The following is an 18,097-nucleotide window of genomic DNA, read 5'->3' on the forward strand; positions in this document are numbered from 1 at the left end:
CTGAAGAAGTCAGAAAGAGAGAGACAAATACGTATGCTAACACATATATATGGAAATTAAGAAATGTCTGAAAAACCTAGGGGGCTGAAACAGGAATAAAGACACCGCTTACTAGAGGAATGGATTGAGGTATGGGGAGGGGGAAGGGTCAACGTGGACAAAGCTGGCGGAGGGCATGGGGACATATATACCACTACCAACGTAAGGTAGATAGCAGGGGAAGCAGCGCATAGCCAGAGAGATCAGCTCGGTGATTGTGACCGCCTGGAGGGGTGGGAGCGGGAGGGTGGGAGGGAGGGAGAGCAAGCATGGAAGAGATATGGGAAACATATGTATATATATAACTGATTCATTTTGTGGTGAAGCTGAAGCAACATACCCATTGTAAAGCAATTATACTCAATAAAGATAGTTAAAATGAAAAAAAAAAAGACAGATGTGGCACATATATACTATGGAATACTAACTTAAGCCATAAAAAGAAAACTAATTGAGTATTTGTAGTGAGGTGGATGGACCTAGAGTCTTGTCATACAGAAGGGAAGGAAGTCAGAAAGAGAAAAACAAATACCGTATGCTAACACATATATATGGAATCTAAGGGAAAAAAAGGTCATGAAGAACCTAGGGGTAAACGGAATAAAACACAGACCTAATAGAGGAATGTACTGAGGATAGGGGGCGAGGGGGAAGGGTAAGCGTGTGACAAAGTGAGAGAGTGGCATGGACATATATACACTACCAAAACGTAAAACAGATAGCTAGTGGGAAGCAGCCGCATTAGCACAGTAAGATCAGCTCTGGTTGTGGACCAATAGAGGGGCTGGGATAGGCCCCGAAGGGGAACCGCAACCCTGCCCCTCCTGCTCCCTGGGGGGAGGGAGCGGAGAGGAACAGAGGGAAGAGATTCCCCTTCCGAAGAGGATATGGGAAAATATGTATAACTGATTTCACTTTTGTTATAAAGGCAGAAACCAAACACATCATTGTAAAGCAATTATACTCCAATAAAAAGTCTGTATGTGTCTCTAGGTCTGAAGTGGGTCTCTTGTAGACAGCAAATATATGTGTCTTGTTTTTGTATCCATTCAGCCAATCTGTGTCTTTTGGTGGGAGCATTTAGTCCATTTACATTTAAGGTAATTATCAATATGTAGGTTCCCATTCCCATTTTCTTAATTGTTTTGGGTTCGTTATTGTAGGTCTTTTCCTTCTTTTGTGTTTCTTGTCTAGAGAAGTTCCTTTAGCAGTTGTTGTAGAGCTGGTTTGGTGGTGCTGAACTCTCTCAGCTTTTGCTTGTCTGTAAAGGTTTTAATTTCTCCATCAAATCTGAATGAGATCCTTGCTGGGTAGAGTAATCTTGGTTGCAGGGTTTCTCCTTCAACACTTTCAATATGTCCTGCCACTCCCTTCTGGCTTGCAGAGTTTCTGCTGAAAGATCAGCTGTTAACCTTATGGGGATTCCCTTGTGTGTTATTTGTTGTTTTTCCCTTGCTGCTTTTAATATGCTTTCTTTGTATTTAATTTTTGACAGTTTGATTAATATGTGTCTTGGCGTATTTCTCCTTGGATTTATCCTGTATGGGACTCTCTGTGCTTCCTGGACTTGATTAACTATTTCCTTTCCCGTATTAGGGAAGTTTTCAACTATAATCTCTTCAAATTATTTTTTCAGTCCCTTTCTTTTTCTCTTCTTCTGGAACCCCTATAATTCGAATGTTGGTGGGTTTAATGTTGTCCCAGAGGTCTCTGAGACTGTCCTCAGTTCTTTTCATTCTTTTTTCTTTATTCTTCTCTGCAGTAGTTATTTCCACTATTTTATCTTCCAGGTCACTTATCCGTTCTTCTGCCTCAGTGATTCTGCTATTGATCCCATCTAGAGTATTTTTCATTTCATTATTGTGTTGTTCATCATTGTTTGTTTCATCTTTAGTTCTTCTAGGTCCTTGTTAAATGTTTCTTGCATTTTGTCTTCTATTTCCAAGATTTTGGATCATCTTTACTATCATTATTCTGAATTCTTTTTCAGGTAGACTGCCTATTTCCTCTTCATTTGTTAGGTCTGGTGGGTTTTTATCTTGCTCCTTCATCTGCTGTGTGTTTTTCTGTCTTTTCATTTTGCTTATCTTACTGTGTTTGGGGTCTCCTTTTTGCAGGCTGAAGGTTCGTAGTTCCTCTTGTTTTTAGTGTCTGTCCCCAGTGGCTAAGGTTGGTTCAGTGGGTTGTGTAGGCTTCCTGGTGGAGGGTACTGGTGCCTGTGTTCTGGTGGATGAGGCTGGATCTTGTCTTTCTGGTGGGCAGGTCCACGTCTGGTGATGTGTTTTGGGGTGTCTGTAGACTTACTATGATTTTGGGCAGCCTCTCTGCTAATGGGTGGGGTTGTGTTCCTGTCTTGCTAGTTGTTTGGCATATGATGTCCAGCACTGTAGCTTGCTGGTTGTTGCATGAAGCTGGGTGCTGGCGTTGAGATGGAGATCTCTGGGAGATTTTCGCCGTTTGATATTATATGCAGCTGGGAGGCCTCTTGTGGACCAGTGTCCTGAAGTTGGCTCTCCCACCTCAGAGGCACAGCACTAACTCCTGGCTGCAGCACCAAGAGCCTTTCATCCACACGGCTCCTTAATTTGGGATGATTCGTTGTCTATTCATGTATTCCACAGATGCAGGGTACATCAAGTTGATTGTGGAGCTTTAATCTGCTGCTTCTGAGGCTGCTGGGAGAGATTTCCCTTTGTCTTCTTTGTTCTCACAGCTCCCAGGGGCTCAGCTTTGGATTTGGCCCCGCCTGTGCGTGTAGGTCGCCGGAGGGCGTCTGTTCTTTGCTCAGGCAGGACGGGGTTAAAGGAGCCGCTGATTCGGAGGCTCTGGCTCACTCAGGCCAGGAGTAGGGAGGGTCACGGAGTGCGGGGCGGGCCTGCTAGTGTTGGAGGGTCTCCTGCAGAGGCGGGGGGCAGCTGTGGCTCACCAAGGGACAAAGACACTGGCAGCAGAAGTTCTGGGAAGTACTCCTTGGTGTGAGCCCTCCCAGAGTCTGCCACATCTTCTTTATCCGTATAAGACACTGATGAAATTAAAGATGATACAAATAGATTGAGAGATATACCATGTTCTTGGATTGGAAGAATCAACATTGTGAAAATGACTCTACTACCCAAAGCAATCTACAGATTCAGTGCAATCCCTATCAAACTACCACTGACATTTTTCACAGAACTAGAACAAAAAATTTCACAATTTGTATGGAAACACAAAAGACTCCGAATAGCCAAAGCAATCTTGAGAACAAAAAATGGAGCTGGAGGAATCAGGCTCCCTGACTTCAGACTATACTACAAAGCTACAGTAATCAAGACAGTATGGTACTGGCACAAAAACAGAAAGATAGATCAATGGAACAGGTTAGAAAGCCCAGAGATAAACCCACTCATATACGGTCACCTTATCTTTGATAAAGGAGGCAAGAATATACAGTGGAGAAAAGACAGCCTCTTCAGTAAGTGGTGCTGGGAAAACTGGACAGGTACATGTAAAAGTATGAAATTAGAACACTCCCTAACACCATACACAAAAATAAACTCAAAATGGATTAAAGGGCTTCCCTGGTGGCGCAGTGGTTTAGAGTCCACCTGTTGATGCAGGGGACGCAGGTTCGTGCCCCGGTCCGAGAAGATCCCACATGCCGCGGAGCGGCTGGGCCCGTGAGCCATGGCCGCTGAGCCTGCGCGTCCGGAGCCTGTGCTCTGCAATGGGAGAGGCCACAACAGTGAGAGGCCTGCGTACTGCAAAAAAAAAAAAAAAAGTGGATTAAAGACCTAAATGTAAGGCCAGACACTATCAAACTCTTAGAGGAAAACATAGGCAGAACACTATGACATAAATCACAGCAAGATCCTTTTTGACCCACCTCCTAGAGAAATGGAAATAAAAACAAAAATAAACAAATGAGACCTAATGAAACTTGAAAGCTTTTGCACAGCAAAGGAAACCATAAAGAAGACCGAAAGACAGCCCTCAGAATGGGAGAAAGCATTCGCAGTGCTCTTGATCCACAGAGTTTCCGGTAAACGAGGTCTTTGCTGCCCCAGGAGCTTCTAAGCTGCTAGCTTGCATTCTGCGACTCATGACTCATATGTAGCCCCATCTAAAAAAGGAAGTGATATTAACATAGCTTGTTCTTGAGGGAACAATAACTAACATAGCTAAAGGGATTTATCGAATTCGCTCTCCTGTGGCTCAAAGAATCCCACCCACAGCCTCTAGCGCCTCTGGAGCTTGAGTTTATAGGCAGCCAGGCCTGTTTCCTTAGGCATCTCTGGGTTGGCTACTTTGGGGAAGGGATTAAGGGTAAATGGCTCCGGTGTTCATTTTTCTCCTTTATTTAAAAAAACTGCACGCGGTTCAAAACTCAGAAGTACCAAGGGTATGAAATCTCCCTCCAACTTTCCTCTGCCGGCCAGCCCAGAATAGGAGGTGCTGTTACCTCACGGTTAGTCTAGCTTCTACTCTCTCTGATACTTTCATGTCGTGAGTTGTAACTTTTTAAAATATTGGCTTGGCCAAAAGGTTCGTTCGGGTTTTTCCGTAAGACCTTATGGAAAAACCCAAATGAACTTTTTGGCCAGCCCAATATTTAAAAGTAGTTTTTTTGTGTAATCTCATTTCCTGGTCATCCTATCATGGCTCTGCTGATTTTTGCCTTCTCCACATGTGTTCCAGCCATCCTTTTCACCTGCTTCTTGGTCCACCTGTTAATTTCTCAATTTTAAAATTATTTGGCCCAGGGTGATTTCTTATTTTTGAAATGTTGAAAACGCCTCACATCTTGGTATCCTCGTTTAGAAAGTCGTCATCTGTCATGTTCCTCATTCAGAACTCTCGTGAGTGAACCTCTAATCCAGGAGGAGCCCCACTCACCCTGTGGGCTCCGAGTTGCTACTGGGAGGAGAGACCTTAGCCAGCCAGCCCGACATGGTCGCGTTACACGCACAGGGTCAGAGGGAGGCCCAGAGGGGTCACCGAGCTTGCCCAGAATGACACAACCAGGTAGTAGCAGATCCAGGTCCAGAGCCTGGACTCCCGTCCTGGTCACAAGTATAACCCCTCATGCGAGGGGTCACCTCGAGGTGGGAAGGGAAGGTGTGACTTGTCACTGCTAGAAACGTGTACAGAATTCACAAGACGCACAGCCAGGATCCTCATGGTCCTGGATCCTTCCTGCCCTGACAGCCTGCCTCTTACTAGTCTCCTTGGAGGGCCGCTGAGTGAAAGAGGAATCGGGCAGTTTCTCTTTTGGCTTGTTGGGTAGAAGTGTGGAAATAACCCAAGAAGGGGAAAAAGGCAGACACAGCTCGTACTTGCTGAGGCTGCTTTAAGTTAGACCCTGTTCGTTACCTCTGGGCGCCTTGGTGAGGCAGGGCTGTTAACCTGATTTTGCTGTTGAAGAAACAGCACAAGAAGTTTGAAGCCATACTTCTTTGTAATCTATGAGGGACCACTTCACAGAAGGACTGGGTTTCGCTGTGCTTGTTTGCCATTTGTGGGTATGATATAGAAGTTTTGGCAAAGTACACTGACAAAGAATTGATGAAAGATGTCTTTAAAGTTTTTTTACTGAATTATTTGAAAGTCTGAGGTTAGTGTTAATGTAACATGACTAAATGTGGTCTATACTCATTCCAGACACCAGATGTGGGATATATATATATCCCATATGTTATATATGAAAATGAGTTTGTTTATTGAAAACATTTGCACATTTTTTTCTTAGATAACTTTTATTTTCCACTTGGCTAAAGAGCTACATTGACGTAGGCATGGGCAGAACCTTGCTGGGGTTACTGCTGGTGGTGTGGAGTTGCTATAGCAGTTAGGAGTAGAACACTTAACTGTTGTCATCAAGTCTTTAAAAATGATGTAGAGGTGCGAGGGGGAAGGTACGTGAATGAAGGAGGGAGCATGGAGAGACTGAGTTGGGAGAGGTGGACAGAGGCCAGGTCTTACTGGGTCTTAAATTCACAGTGAGGTTTTCAAAAATAATTCTGAATATGATGGGAACCATTGGAGTGGTGCCATCAGATTTTTTTCATGTTTTATAAGGATGACCTTACCTACCATGGAGAGAGGTAGTGAGAATTCACCTCTTCCTTAGGGTGAGTGCCTAATCAATACAGAGCTACCACTGTGATCAGCTGTGCTTCTGACTTAAAGGTTATATATATTTTTTTCCATTCCAGAATGTGGTTGAGCCCCTTGTACCCACGAATAGTCCATGGGACCCACAGATCTGGAGAATCAACCACACACTTTAAAGCTGACCTCATCAGCTACTTGATGGCTTATAACACCTCTCCCCTCAAGGAGTGGATAGATACCATCCAGGAGCACGACCTCTCAGAAACAAAGTACGTGGCGTCTTAGCAACTTGGGGTGCTTACCTTGAGTGCCATGCGAGGTCTGGGACACGGGGACCTGGCAGGAGATGGCTGTCCTTCGGCACGTGATGAGAACAGGCCTGTCACTGTCTGCACCTCCTGGTCCTCGGGCACTGAAGTGGAGGCTGGGAGATCTTGCCCCTCACCTGAGTGCCATCACCCCACCCCCTCCCATCCCAGCTGGAGAGCTTTCTCTTAAAATTGCTGAGCTCTTTGCCTGGTACCTCACACTCCGTGGGTGTCCCACCATTACTTGATGTGCTCAAAACTGATTTTAAGTGTCAGTCTGAAGAGGCATCTCAAGAAAGTGGGTTGGCTCTTAGAATATTTCTTGCTTAATGTTACTTTTCATGCATATTTTGTGATTTGGGGAGTCCACAAATCACTATGTTCTATAACTTGTGCTTTATATCTTTTTAGTGTTTACCTTATTGGCTCAACCCCGGGACGCTTTCAAGGAAATCAGAAAGATAATTGGGGACATTTTAGGCTTAGGAAGGTAACAGAATTTTTACTATTTTACCATTTTTTAAAAATGTAATGTATGTTCTGTCCTTTTTCATTTATAATTGGTATATTTTGAAGGCAGCTTCGTAGTATCTCTAGCACAATTCTGGGCAAATAGTAGGCACTTGATAATTGATTGTCTAATTATAGTTTCCAGTAATTACTTGCATTTTAACATTTTGCCTCATTTATAGGTGTAGAGTTAACAATTCTAAATGGCAAAAGTATATGGAGGATTTTTAGTTTTTTTTATTTCTTGTAATAAAGATAGAGATTTTTTATTCATGTAAGTATTATAGCTTTTCATCAGCACATCAAGGATTTTTAACACAAATTCGACAAAGAACAGAAAATAGTGTTGAGTGAAGACTACAGCTGAGCTATGATGTGTTTTGTTTGCTAAACCATTGCCCTGAGAACTGTAATTATGGCAATGACATTTGCTGCTTGTATGAAAATAAGCCAAGAAGGATCTTTAACAAAATAAAACAACCAGCAAGTTAAAGCTTAAAGTTTTCTCCACCTCTCTTAGGAGTCAGTTTATCGACCTTGGTAAATTCCTCAAAGGGGCTTTCTTAAAAGCCCCTCTTTTTCCATAAATTATGTTGTGTGAGAATTCCGCCCGGCCAATGACAACTTTTCACTTTAATTTCCTTTTGTAAGTGAGACCACAGCTGAAAGCGGGCAAGGTCTTGAAGCCACCATCTTTCTGTCTTGACCTGGGGCGGAGAGGGTCCCACATACTGGCTAAGTGCACAACTTTGTGGGCGGATACCCACACCCAGGGCCAAATCCTGACCTGGTTACAAGCCATGTGATCTTGCCTTGCTCCCTAACCCCTCTTGACATCCATAAAATGGGCATAATAGTAGTACTTCCCTCACAGAATTACGTAAGGATTAAATGAGGGAATGAATGCAGGGCATGTGTTGAGTGTTCGGTAAGCACTAGTGTGTATTAGCCTGTGGGCCAGTGTTTCAGAACGGCCAGGTGATCGCACATACTGTGCAGCATCCCAATCTTATTGAAAGCTGAGGAGCACCTTGGAGTTTGCGACCGCTTTCCACTGCCAGAAACTCGTGGTGCATCATAGCTGCATTCCAGGGAAGATGGGTGATCAGACGTGTGTTCCACTGAGGTGTAAAGAGAAGCCCAGGGACTTGGCTAGGGTCATGTACCTGATCAAGGACTGAGCCCACAATAGCCCAAAATAGAAGCTGAGTCTTGTTGGCTCAGTCCTGTTTCCTATGCCATGCTGCACCCAGGGTGGAAGTTGAGAACTGTTTGGGCTCTTTGGGGAAGTGTGTTTATAAATATTAATGCCTACACTGTGGTAAGGAAAATAATACATATAAACTAGACAATACATCCGTCAGAATATGAGCTCCACTGGGGCAGGAACTGCGGCTTTTTTTTGTTGTTGCCATCTCCAGCCTCTAGGAAAGACCCTCGGTATGTGTTTAAATGGATAAAATTTCCCAGTATTTTCTGAATTGTTTCTGCAGCTTTGCATAAATATCAGACAAAGCAGGAAATGCAGGTCAGTCTTCTGCAGTGCTTATGGTAGTATGTATCTATATGTAAATATATTCCCTTTTATTTCCAGAGCATCACAGCTGCCTAGGCCCCAAGGGTTAAACCTCTTTCAAATGATACGAGTCAAAATATACAATAGCTTGACCTCCTAGTATTGTTTAGGTATGTTAAACCATTGCAACTTCAAGGCAAAAATCTAATTTCCTATGGCAGGTTGGTGCTTTATCTGACATTGCTACTAAAATGGGTCTTCTTTTTATTTTTTTTAATCTGTTTTTGCTTTTAGTACAAATCAAAGAATTTTGGAAGAATACTTGTGTCCACTTACTCCATTAAAATAAAATATCTTCAGTGTTTAAAAATATTTCCCAAAGAAGGAAAAAAAACTACACATGGGTATGAACTTGGTTGCTAATATTTTCAGCCTTTCCTTGTGAACGAGGCATTCCAAGGGCAGAAAACCATGTTCTGAGTTGTCACAGCATTTCTGTTCACGTGTTTGGAGTAACGGTAGCATTCGTTTTTATTCTCTCACAGATTCTGAAAGAGCATGCCTTGTCCATACCTAAAGCAGAGTCCTGGCCTATAGTAGGTCAGTTCTCAAGCGTTGGCTCCCTGGGGGCCGATGAATCAAAATGGTTGTGTTCTGAGTTTAAAGAGAGCTTGGTGACACTGGGCAAAGAAAGCAGGGCCCTAGGAAGTGCTGTTCCTCTTCATCTGGTGAGTGTCCCCCTCCTCGAGGTCACTGTTCTTATCCTCTAGTCCAGGGGAAGAATCAAATCAGTCCTTGTTGTCATAGAGAGATGTTTCATTCCGTGGTTTGGGGATGGAAGCAGCAGTCCCTTAGCATAGTCATTTGTAATCAAGTGGCCCTAATATCATTTGGTGCTGGGAGCTTGCTGGTTTTGCTCAGAGCTCCATCTCAGCTACAGACTAGCCTGCGAATTCTCCATTCCTTCCTTGAGGTCGTCAAGCCAAGGGAAAAAATACTTGATAAAGCATTGCCAGCAGAATTATGAGCATTATTAATTTAGAGACCTTTGAATTAATAATTTTGCATTCAATTCAGTGTTAATTTGTCATTTCAGAGGGAAAAAAATACTCAAATGGAAATGTAATTTTCTTTCATTGACTATAACTGCTTTCTGTAGTTCAATTACTAGAAGTTCAATTTTTTTCAGTAAGATGGGAACTTGTTTAAAATTTAAAGCACGTTTTCTAAGTCTTTAGGTATTTCTAATTGAGATTTTCATTTTCTTAAAAACGAATCTTCATTCCTTTTAACAAATAGTTCTTCCATGTGGTACATTCCAAGTGTTGTTTTTTTTTTAGATCTATCCTTCAGTGGAAAACGTGCGGACCAGCTTAGAAGGATATCCAGGTAATTGTTGGGGAAACTGTCCCGATTGTATTTTGTGTGTTTGTGTATTTCATAAATGCCCTGGTAAACGTTATCTTTTTTAATTTTATTGGGATATAGCTGATTTATAATGTTGTGTTAGTTTCAGGTGTACAGCAAAGTGATTCAGTTATACATGGCCCTGGTAAACTTTTTAAAACAAGTAATAAAAACGCCTTCCTCCTTGAGACCAGAAAAGTGTTGGTTAGAAATTTAGAGATTATTCTCTCTTAACTAGATAAGGATCATGACAGTAGGTAATATTGAGCAGTGCTGTGTTCCAAAGATGATGCCATGCAGTTGGGCAATTTGTGTGTTATTTAATCCTCACAATAATGCTCCGAGTGATTGATATTTTTACCAATAGGATTGTTCTCACTTCTGCCACCAGCAGATTGGTTGTCCACACAAGACGTCCGGATAAAACCAGCTTCCCCTACAGCTGTGTGTCATACCTTTCTCTGACCTCTCTCTCCCCACATCCCCCCTGCCTGAAGTACTGTGTGGTTCTTCCAGATTTGAATTCCAGATACAGATAATATTGAAGGTCCGGAACTTATGCTTAATACTGAGATGAAACCTTTGGTATAACCCAGTTGATATATCTTGTCTTGCAAGAGCTTCATCTGTAAATCCTAGGACTGTTTTGTAGACATCTTTCAGTCTTGTCCTCTATTTCCCTTACGTCAGTGCTGGGCACTAAACTTATTTAGAATTCAGCCAGCCCCCCCCCCCCAGATAGTGCATTCAGGAGGTATTAACCAGAATCCCACACAGGGTAATGCCTTGGAAAAAGGGGAAGTCTGATTGGCATTTGCTTATGGCTGGAAGCAGAGTGCTCTGAATTAGACCAGCTTAGTCCATTCATTGCTTATCAAACTACATGTGACCCTGCCAGGAAAATCTCAGTAGAGTTTGGAGTGTATTAGCCCATTTGTTGCTTTTTTTTTTTTTTGCGGTACGCGGGCCCCTCACTTCTGTGGCCTCTCCCGTTGTGGAGCACAGGCTCCGGACGCGCAGGCTCAGCGGCCATGGCTCACGGGCCCAGCCGCTCTGCGGCATGTGGGATCCTCCCGGACCGGGGCACGAACCCGTGTCCTCTGCATCGGCAGGCAGACTCCCAACCACTGCGTCACCAGGGAAGCCCCATTTGTTGCTTTTTAATGGCAAGCTAAAATCACTTCACCGAGACTCAGGGACATGGTGATTTTCTGGTTGGTTTGGCTGCTTTTTTTTTTTTCCCCCTCCTTTCTGTACTTCTAATAGGCTAGATCCATGCAAAGCATGTTTTTTAGTAGGGAAGAACTTGGTATTTTCAATAAAGCTATTGGGTAACTGGTCCTTGAAACCTCAGCTATGTTCTTAGTTAATTTGTAGTGGGAGATACAACATGGCTTATTCGATGTGTCAGAAATTTAAAGCCCTCTTTGGATATAGATTACTATGGAGAAGTTCTAACGTGTTTGGAAAGTCACTGATGAATCTACAGTGAACTTTCTTCCTTTCAAAGAGGAACAAAAATTGGCTTCTAATTGTGTTTCCATTTGGAACTGTATCTTCGTTCTCTTTGTAGGACTATGGCTTTTAGAATTCCTTTTTAAAAATATACCTGTTTACTGAACATTTTAATTTAGTGATCCTTTTATTTCATTTGTAAGAATCTGTGTAGCTAGGACAAAGTCTATTTGGAGATATCAGTGTAAAAGGTGAAGGAGGCAGGAGAACCAAGTTTTTATCCTAGTGTGCCTTCCCCTGAGTGTCCTGGTCTTGGGCAAAAAACAGGTGCACCAAACCTCATCTTGCAAAATGTGGCTAAGGGTGTCTCACCTGCATGAGGACAGCAGGATGGGCAGAGATTCATTCTCTGGTCTTTCCTAACATTTCAGATCTGTGCTATTATAGATGTTAAATGTCCACCACCACTACCACCCCAGTGATTAAATACCTTTTTCTATTCAGATGGTAAACATTTACTATTTGACATGCATACCTAAGAAAGGAAACTAAGAAAGGAAACCCCATTGAGAGAGCAAACCCAAAGCAGGTTTGTTTAGCCATTTTCTTTCAAAGAACTATTCCATAAGATGAAGTAAGTAGTGGTTTTCTTTTACCTTCCAACTGTTTGCTGTAGATTTTCTTCTTAACAAAGGATCCTCAAATTATAGTCAGTAATTTTCATTTTTTTATTTTTCTTATTTTAAAAGCTGGGGGCTCTCTTCCCTATAGCATCCAGACGGCAGAGAAACAGAATTGGCTCCATTCCTATTTTCAGTAAGTAATAGGTTTAGAATGCTGCCTTTGCTTCCTTAGGGTAAAATAAGAATGTTATTTGTCAGTATGACTTTTTTTAAAAAAAGGACCTTATATAATATAGCTATATTTTTTATCTGCATATGTTAGTGATAGAAATCATTTAAAACAAGGTTCTAAACATTTCTTGGAAATGGTTTTTAATACCAAAGAGTCAAATATTGGCATACAGAGAAAAAGGTAAATAAAAGAACATGTTGGGAAGTTTCGAATTTACATAAGCAGCATTTTCGTCCATATTTCCAAAATATGTCATCCTTCCGTCTACACATTCATACTCTGTGAAACCACAGGCTTACCGGGGGAAGAATCCACGCCACTCTCTCCAGGGCACGGGGTGCCTTTGGCTTGTTGTAACAGTCAGCAAATGGCCGAGTGTTCAGGTGAGCGGGGTGTCCCGCGTCCTCTTCTGGCTGCAGTGGCTGCACATCCTGCATGTTCTGGGCCAGTTCTAGTTTCATACTTGCTTCAACAAGCATTCATTATGCTGGACGCCAGAAACGAAGGCAGATTACATTTCTCTAGCTTTTAGTCTGGGAGTTCCCTGGCGGTCCAGTGGTTAGGACTCCACGCTTTCACTGCCGAGGGCCCGGGTTCAGTCCCTGGTCGGGGAACTAAGATCCCACGTGTGGTGCAGCGAGGCCAAAAAAAAAAAAAAAGCTTTCAGTCTAATTCAGTACGCCATTCATCCTGGAGCCTTTCTTTAATGCTTTCTTTGGAAATGTTTGGTTTTGCAGAGGACATTTTAAAAAATTGAACTCCTTTCAGTATTGTCTTCATACAAGTGAATGTAACAATCTAATAACAAATCTACCTAATCTTGATTTTACTCTTGCAGACAATCTTGTTTTCTTGAGGGACCATCCTCTTATTTTCATAAGTAAGGATTGTTGCCTCATAATATAGGTAATTTTTTTCCCATGGAACCGTAGTCCTAAAAATGTTGGAAACTTAGAAACCAAACTCAGACATATGAATATCAGCATTTGACCGGAATATTTCTGAATTGTCCCCCTGCCTTTCAGCATTCCATTTTGATATTCATACTGTTTGTATTTTTCCCATTTTGTATTTTATTCTTTCAACAAGCATTTGGTGAGCCTCTTGTACTCAGTAACGTGCTCCGGGAGCACAGTTCCTGCTTTCAAGGAGACCAGATGTGCATACATGCGGTTAAAAGCACAATAGAAATAATATGTATGTGTATTCATAACAAGATGGGAAGGCCATACGAAAGGTTACAGTGCTTTTTGTAGGTGGTGGTAAATTTTTCTTCTACGTACCTACATTCTAAAATGAACATGTGTTATGCTGTTAGCTGAGTACAGTTTAAGGAGATATCACAGGTCATATCACAGAGAACAGTGTACTCACTGTTTTTTAGATGATAGGAGTTTGCTTTTGAGACAGTTTCCTCATACTAGGACTATGACCAATTTATATTTTCTAATTAGTGATGTGTGTCTTTCCCGTCACTAGCAAATGGTCAGCTGACACGTCAGGCCGCAGCAGTGCCATGCCACATATTAAGACATATATGAGACCCTCTCCAGACTTCAGTCAACTTGCGTGGTTCCTTGTCACAAGGTACGTAGTTCTTACGTCCCTGATGGGAGGAGTTGTTACAAGTGTATTTGTAACTCCTGCTAAGGGTACTGAATAGGGTTCCAAAAAGTGACTTTGTGGATTGTTGTTAGTTTTCTTTGTGTATGTGTGTGTCTTATATGAGCCTTATTTAAAGTAGGCCCTTGACATGAATCCCTTGGTAGAGGGATCATTGCCTGATTTTACTTGTAAGTGTAGATGTTTACACAGTTTGCATAAAGTTTGTGTTTACTTCTGTATTTAATACTTCAGAAATAGGAATTAGGCAAATTGACATTTGGAGTAAATACAGAAGAAGAATAACATGGTAAAATTAATATTCCTTAATTATTTTCTTCTTAGATAAGTGAAACTTGAGCAATCTAATCTCTTTGTGTTTTTTTTAAACATCTTTATTAAGATATAATTAACATACTATAAAGTTTACCAATTTGAAGTCTACAATTTAATGATTTAGTATATTCACAGAATTATGAAACCATCACAGTAATCCAATTTTAGATTATTTTTGTCACCCCCTATAAGAAAGTCCCTACCTGTTAGCATTTTTGTGTCTGTTTTTATAACAAGCTATAAAATAGAGCTGGACTAGAACTTTAGTTCCTGGCTTCTAATCTACAGAGACCGTTAGGCATCTCTTCATAATTTAATAACACAGTTGATGCCAACAGCAACTAATTAAGGTATCACAGAGTAGAATTATTTCTTTAATGATGAACAAACTTTTAAACAGAAGTTTAAAAGCTTTCATGAACACACTTTTCAACCAAAGAACCACTTAGAAGCAACCAAGTTACTTTCCTAGTTTATGGAAATTAGTGGCTAACCTTTGCCTCTGGCTCCGGATACGGGTCCGAGACTAAACAGTGTTAGTGGTGGAGGTTAGATGTGAGAGAGGGCTTCCCAGACGTCTCTGAGGAGCCATAGCACAATGGGAAAGCATACTCCTGAGTCCTAAAGATCGGACTCTTCTGTTATTTACTAGCTCTGTGAACTTGGGAAATTTATTTAACCTGAGGCTCTTTCCTATTGTATAAAATGGGAAAGGTGATGGCTGCCTTTGGGGGTTATTGTGAGAGTTAAATGACAGAGCCCAGTTCTGGAGACATGTCAGCCCATGACATGAGAGCTGTCATTACACTTGTTCAAGCTCTGCCCTCAAGGCTGTGAAGGATGGCCAGGGGAATTAGTGCCCTTCTCTTTACTGTGTGCCTATAAAAAGAGAAGCTTCTGCCTGTAAAGAGTAGGTTACCTGAGTATGAGACCTGAACTGTAGATCCCCTGGGTGGAGAAGTCATTGCCTGAGACAGATAGGAAATGATACGGAGAGCAGAGGCATGGAGGCCGTGTGGCCCCTCTGTGGGTGAGGAGTTTGGGCCTTGGTGAGTGGGAGATTGTTACTTCCTCCCCCAAGTGTATTTTAAATAAAACACACTTGAGAAAGCTAGATTATTACCAGTATTCCTGAATTCAAGTGATGAGAAATTAAGTTATAATACTACCCAGTCTTCTATGAAGTTAACCAACAAAAACATGAATTGGGGCCCAACGTGGATCCTTGAACAGCCTCCCAAGTGACCTGGATACTCAGAGACCACATTTCAGTGTCAGCTCACCTCTGTGCTCAGTAACTGTCTGTTAAACCAGCTTACTAAGTTGCAAGGAGAAAAACCTGGCTTTTAATCCTGGTTCTGTCACATCGTGATGCTGTGTGTGACCTTCGCTTCCTTGTATATGCTGATAAGTCAATAGGACTCAATGAAATTATCTACTTGCTTCTGATTCTACAACGCTACCACTGGAAGCATTGCGGAGTGGTAGGCCATCATACATCCCAAGGGCTACTTTATTACAAAGCTTGTTGTTTTGCTCTGTGTTGAGTACCTGAAATGATGTGACATTTCCCTCAATCAGATCTGACAGATTCTCTACCCATTATATTATGTTTTTATACTCATCGAGGCTCTTACTGAAAACATACCACTTAGCGGCAATGTTGAATTGAATCTGAAGGCTCTTCTTCCAACTTTGGTTAAAATCCTCTTAACTATTAGCAGAATGTTTTTTCTCAAAATAGGGTGAGAGGGTCAGAGCAATATAAAGAAACATACCAGTTATTGGGGAAAAGTGGTCTCGTCTAGCATCATGGGTTTTTTGGCTGAGAAACCAGGTGCCCCAAGAAATTAAGCATTGAAAAGCGTGCAGCTCACCTTTTATCCACAGAGTGATCAGAAGTGATCTCTTTTACCCCCCTCCTGCCATTAGGTAGACTTTTCCTCCAAGATGTTAGTGTTGAAGTCTTCTATGTAAGAGTGCTTGCTGTGGGTCTTTGAGGGTTACTAGAGATGGAAATCCTGGTGCTGGGGACCCAGGGTTAAAGGAGAGGAGAGGCTGTTTGGAGGGCTGGCCTGTAGGATAGAAATGGAAACGTTGGGTCCTGGGCAGGGAGGGACGATTCCTCTCACGCTGCCGTGTTAGTCAGGGTTCTCCAGAGAAACGGAACCAGTAGATGAGATACACAGAGAGGTATTTTTATTTTAAGGAATTGACTCGCGATTGTGGGAGCTTCAAAGTCCAGAATCCATAGGGCCAGCCCGCAGCCTGGAGTCTCAAGTCTCCAGTCCTGTGTTGCAGTCTTGAGCCTCTCTTTACTTTCCCTGGAAAAGACAATTTGGGGATTGTTTTTCCTCAAAGTGGAGTGAAAAGGATAGATGTGCTTCACAGAAGTTGCATGAGATTTACTGATTATGATTTAAGGGCACTAAGGGAGGTTGAGATTAAGTTAACCCCGTGAGTAATCCTTTTCTACGGGCTGAGTTTCATAGTTTAACGACAGTGTGTGCTCAGCCCTGGGAGCACGACTGGGAAAAAGAGTGAGGCGTGCTCCTGCCGTGCAGGGGCTGCCGGGAGAGACGACGCTGGCCCCTCGTCGTTCCGCTGTGTAAGGACCAGTGTTAGAAACATATTTTCTGGCTGGAGCAGGGTCTGGTTGTGTGAGAGACCACCAGCTAAAGAAAAGAAAGTGGTATTTCATGTAGGTCTCAAGGTAGGTCTGGACGTAAACCAGGTGGATTGGGAGGGGAATCTGAGCCGAGGAGCTAGGGGGCGAAGGGCACAGAGCTGAGAAAGCCCATGGGGCTTTCAGGGAGAATCTGAGTGAGTCCATGCAGCTAGATGAATAAAAACAGATTCAGATACCTTCAGAACAGATCTTCTCAGACAAGTGCACCTGTGTTCTTGCACTTAAGTCCAGGAAGCATCTACTGTCAGTTGATACATTTAATATTTGGTGGTGGTTTTGTACTGTGAATGTCTGCTGTAGTACTGACTGGCTTAATTATAACTTGCAAGTTAATTGAAGAATTTGAAATTTGTCTTTGTGAATCTGTGGCTTCTAATTTTATTCTGGAGCACCTAGACCGAAAACTATACTTGCCAAGATGTTTAAAGGATAACAAGTAACATTCATTCAGGGATTTCGACATGCCAGACGCTGTTCTAAATGCTTTATGTACGTTTATTCATTTAATGCTCACAACAGCTCCATGAGGACTTGGAGAAATGAGTGGTTGAGAAGGCTGCCCGTGGTCACACGGTAGTAAGTGGTAGAAGCAGGATTTGAACCCCAGGCCTTTGGCTCCACGACTGGCACTCTTCAGCTCTACCTTCTAATGCCTCTTAATTAAGATACGGTTTTAGTGCTCCTGTTTTCTGTGAAGACCAGTTAGGTCAAAAGAAACTGCAGCACGTTTTACTTTGTTATGTAAAAGAGAAAAAGCCCCCATAGTGCTCCAGTTTTATGAAAGGATACCTGAGAAATGTAACTTCTATAACAATTTAGAACATACTTAGAGCCCGCTCTCCAGCCCTTTCATAACAAGGGAAGGTACAGATCCCAAGTATAAGTGACATCTACTAGTAGCTCCTTTCTTTTTTGTTTTTGTTTCCAACCTTATCTCCCAAACCGAGCTCATCTATCTAGAAGGAGGTTCCTTTCCCGTCATCCCTCTTTGCCCCAGAGGCACCTGCCCACTCTCATCAGGCTTGAAGCCCAGCTGTCCTCTTGTGCTCTTCCTTCCTAGGAGCGTTTACCGAGGTCCTTCCTCCTGTGGATGCTGGGCACTCGGGATAAAACAATAAGAAGATTTACGTAGTGCCTTTGAGATGCTCAGAATCTCAGAGATGTCAGAAGCCAGACACAGAAATGATTTCACTAGAAAGAGATCAACTGTATTCTTGAGGTGGGCATGTGGCCGCTTTCGAAATAGCTATCAAAGCTTACTCGTCCTTCAGATGTCTCCAAGTTTCC

General features: G+C 42.4%; 1 protein-coding gene across 1 annotated transcript in view; it reads left to right on the plus strand.

Moving 5' to 3' along the window:
• TDP1 (tyrosyl-DNA phosphodiesterase 1) overlaps window positions 1-18,097 on the plus strand; it is an 83,635-nt gene that overhangs the window by 28,267 nt on the left and 37,271 nt on the right. The window contains exons 8-13 of the mRNA XM_029239740.1: window positions 6,234-6,401; window positions 6,852-6,930; window positions 9,012-9,194; window positions 9,807-9,855; window positions 12,078-12,144; window positions 13,663-13,770. Of these exons, the coding sequence (XP_029095573.1) occupies window positions 6,234-6,401; window positions 6,852-6,930; window positions 9,012-9,194; window positions 9,807-9,855; window positions 12,078-12,144; window positions 13,663-13,770 (654 nt within the window). The remainder of the gene's footprint in view (window positions 1-6,233; window positions 6,402-6,851; window positions 6,931-9,011; window positions 9,195-9,806; window positions 9,856-12,077; window positions 12,145-13,662; window positions 13,771-18,097) is intronic.

The sequence above is a fragment of the Monodon monoceros genome, unplaced genomic scaffold, assembly GCF_005190385.1.
Source record: "Monodon monoceros isolate NGI ecotype Baffin Bay Population unplaced genomic scaffold, NGI_Narwhal_1 Super_Scaffold_21, whole genome shotgun sequence".
Classification (NCBI taxonomy): domain Eukaryota; kingdom Metazoa; phylum Chordata; class Mammalia; order Artiodactyla; family Monodontidae; genus Monodon; species Monodon monoceros.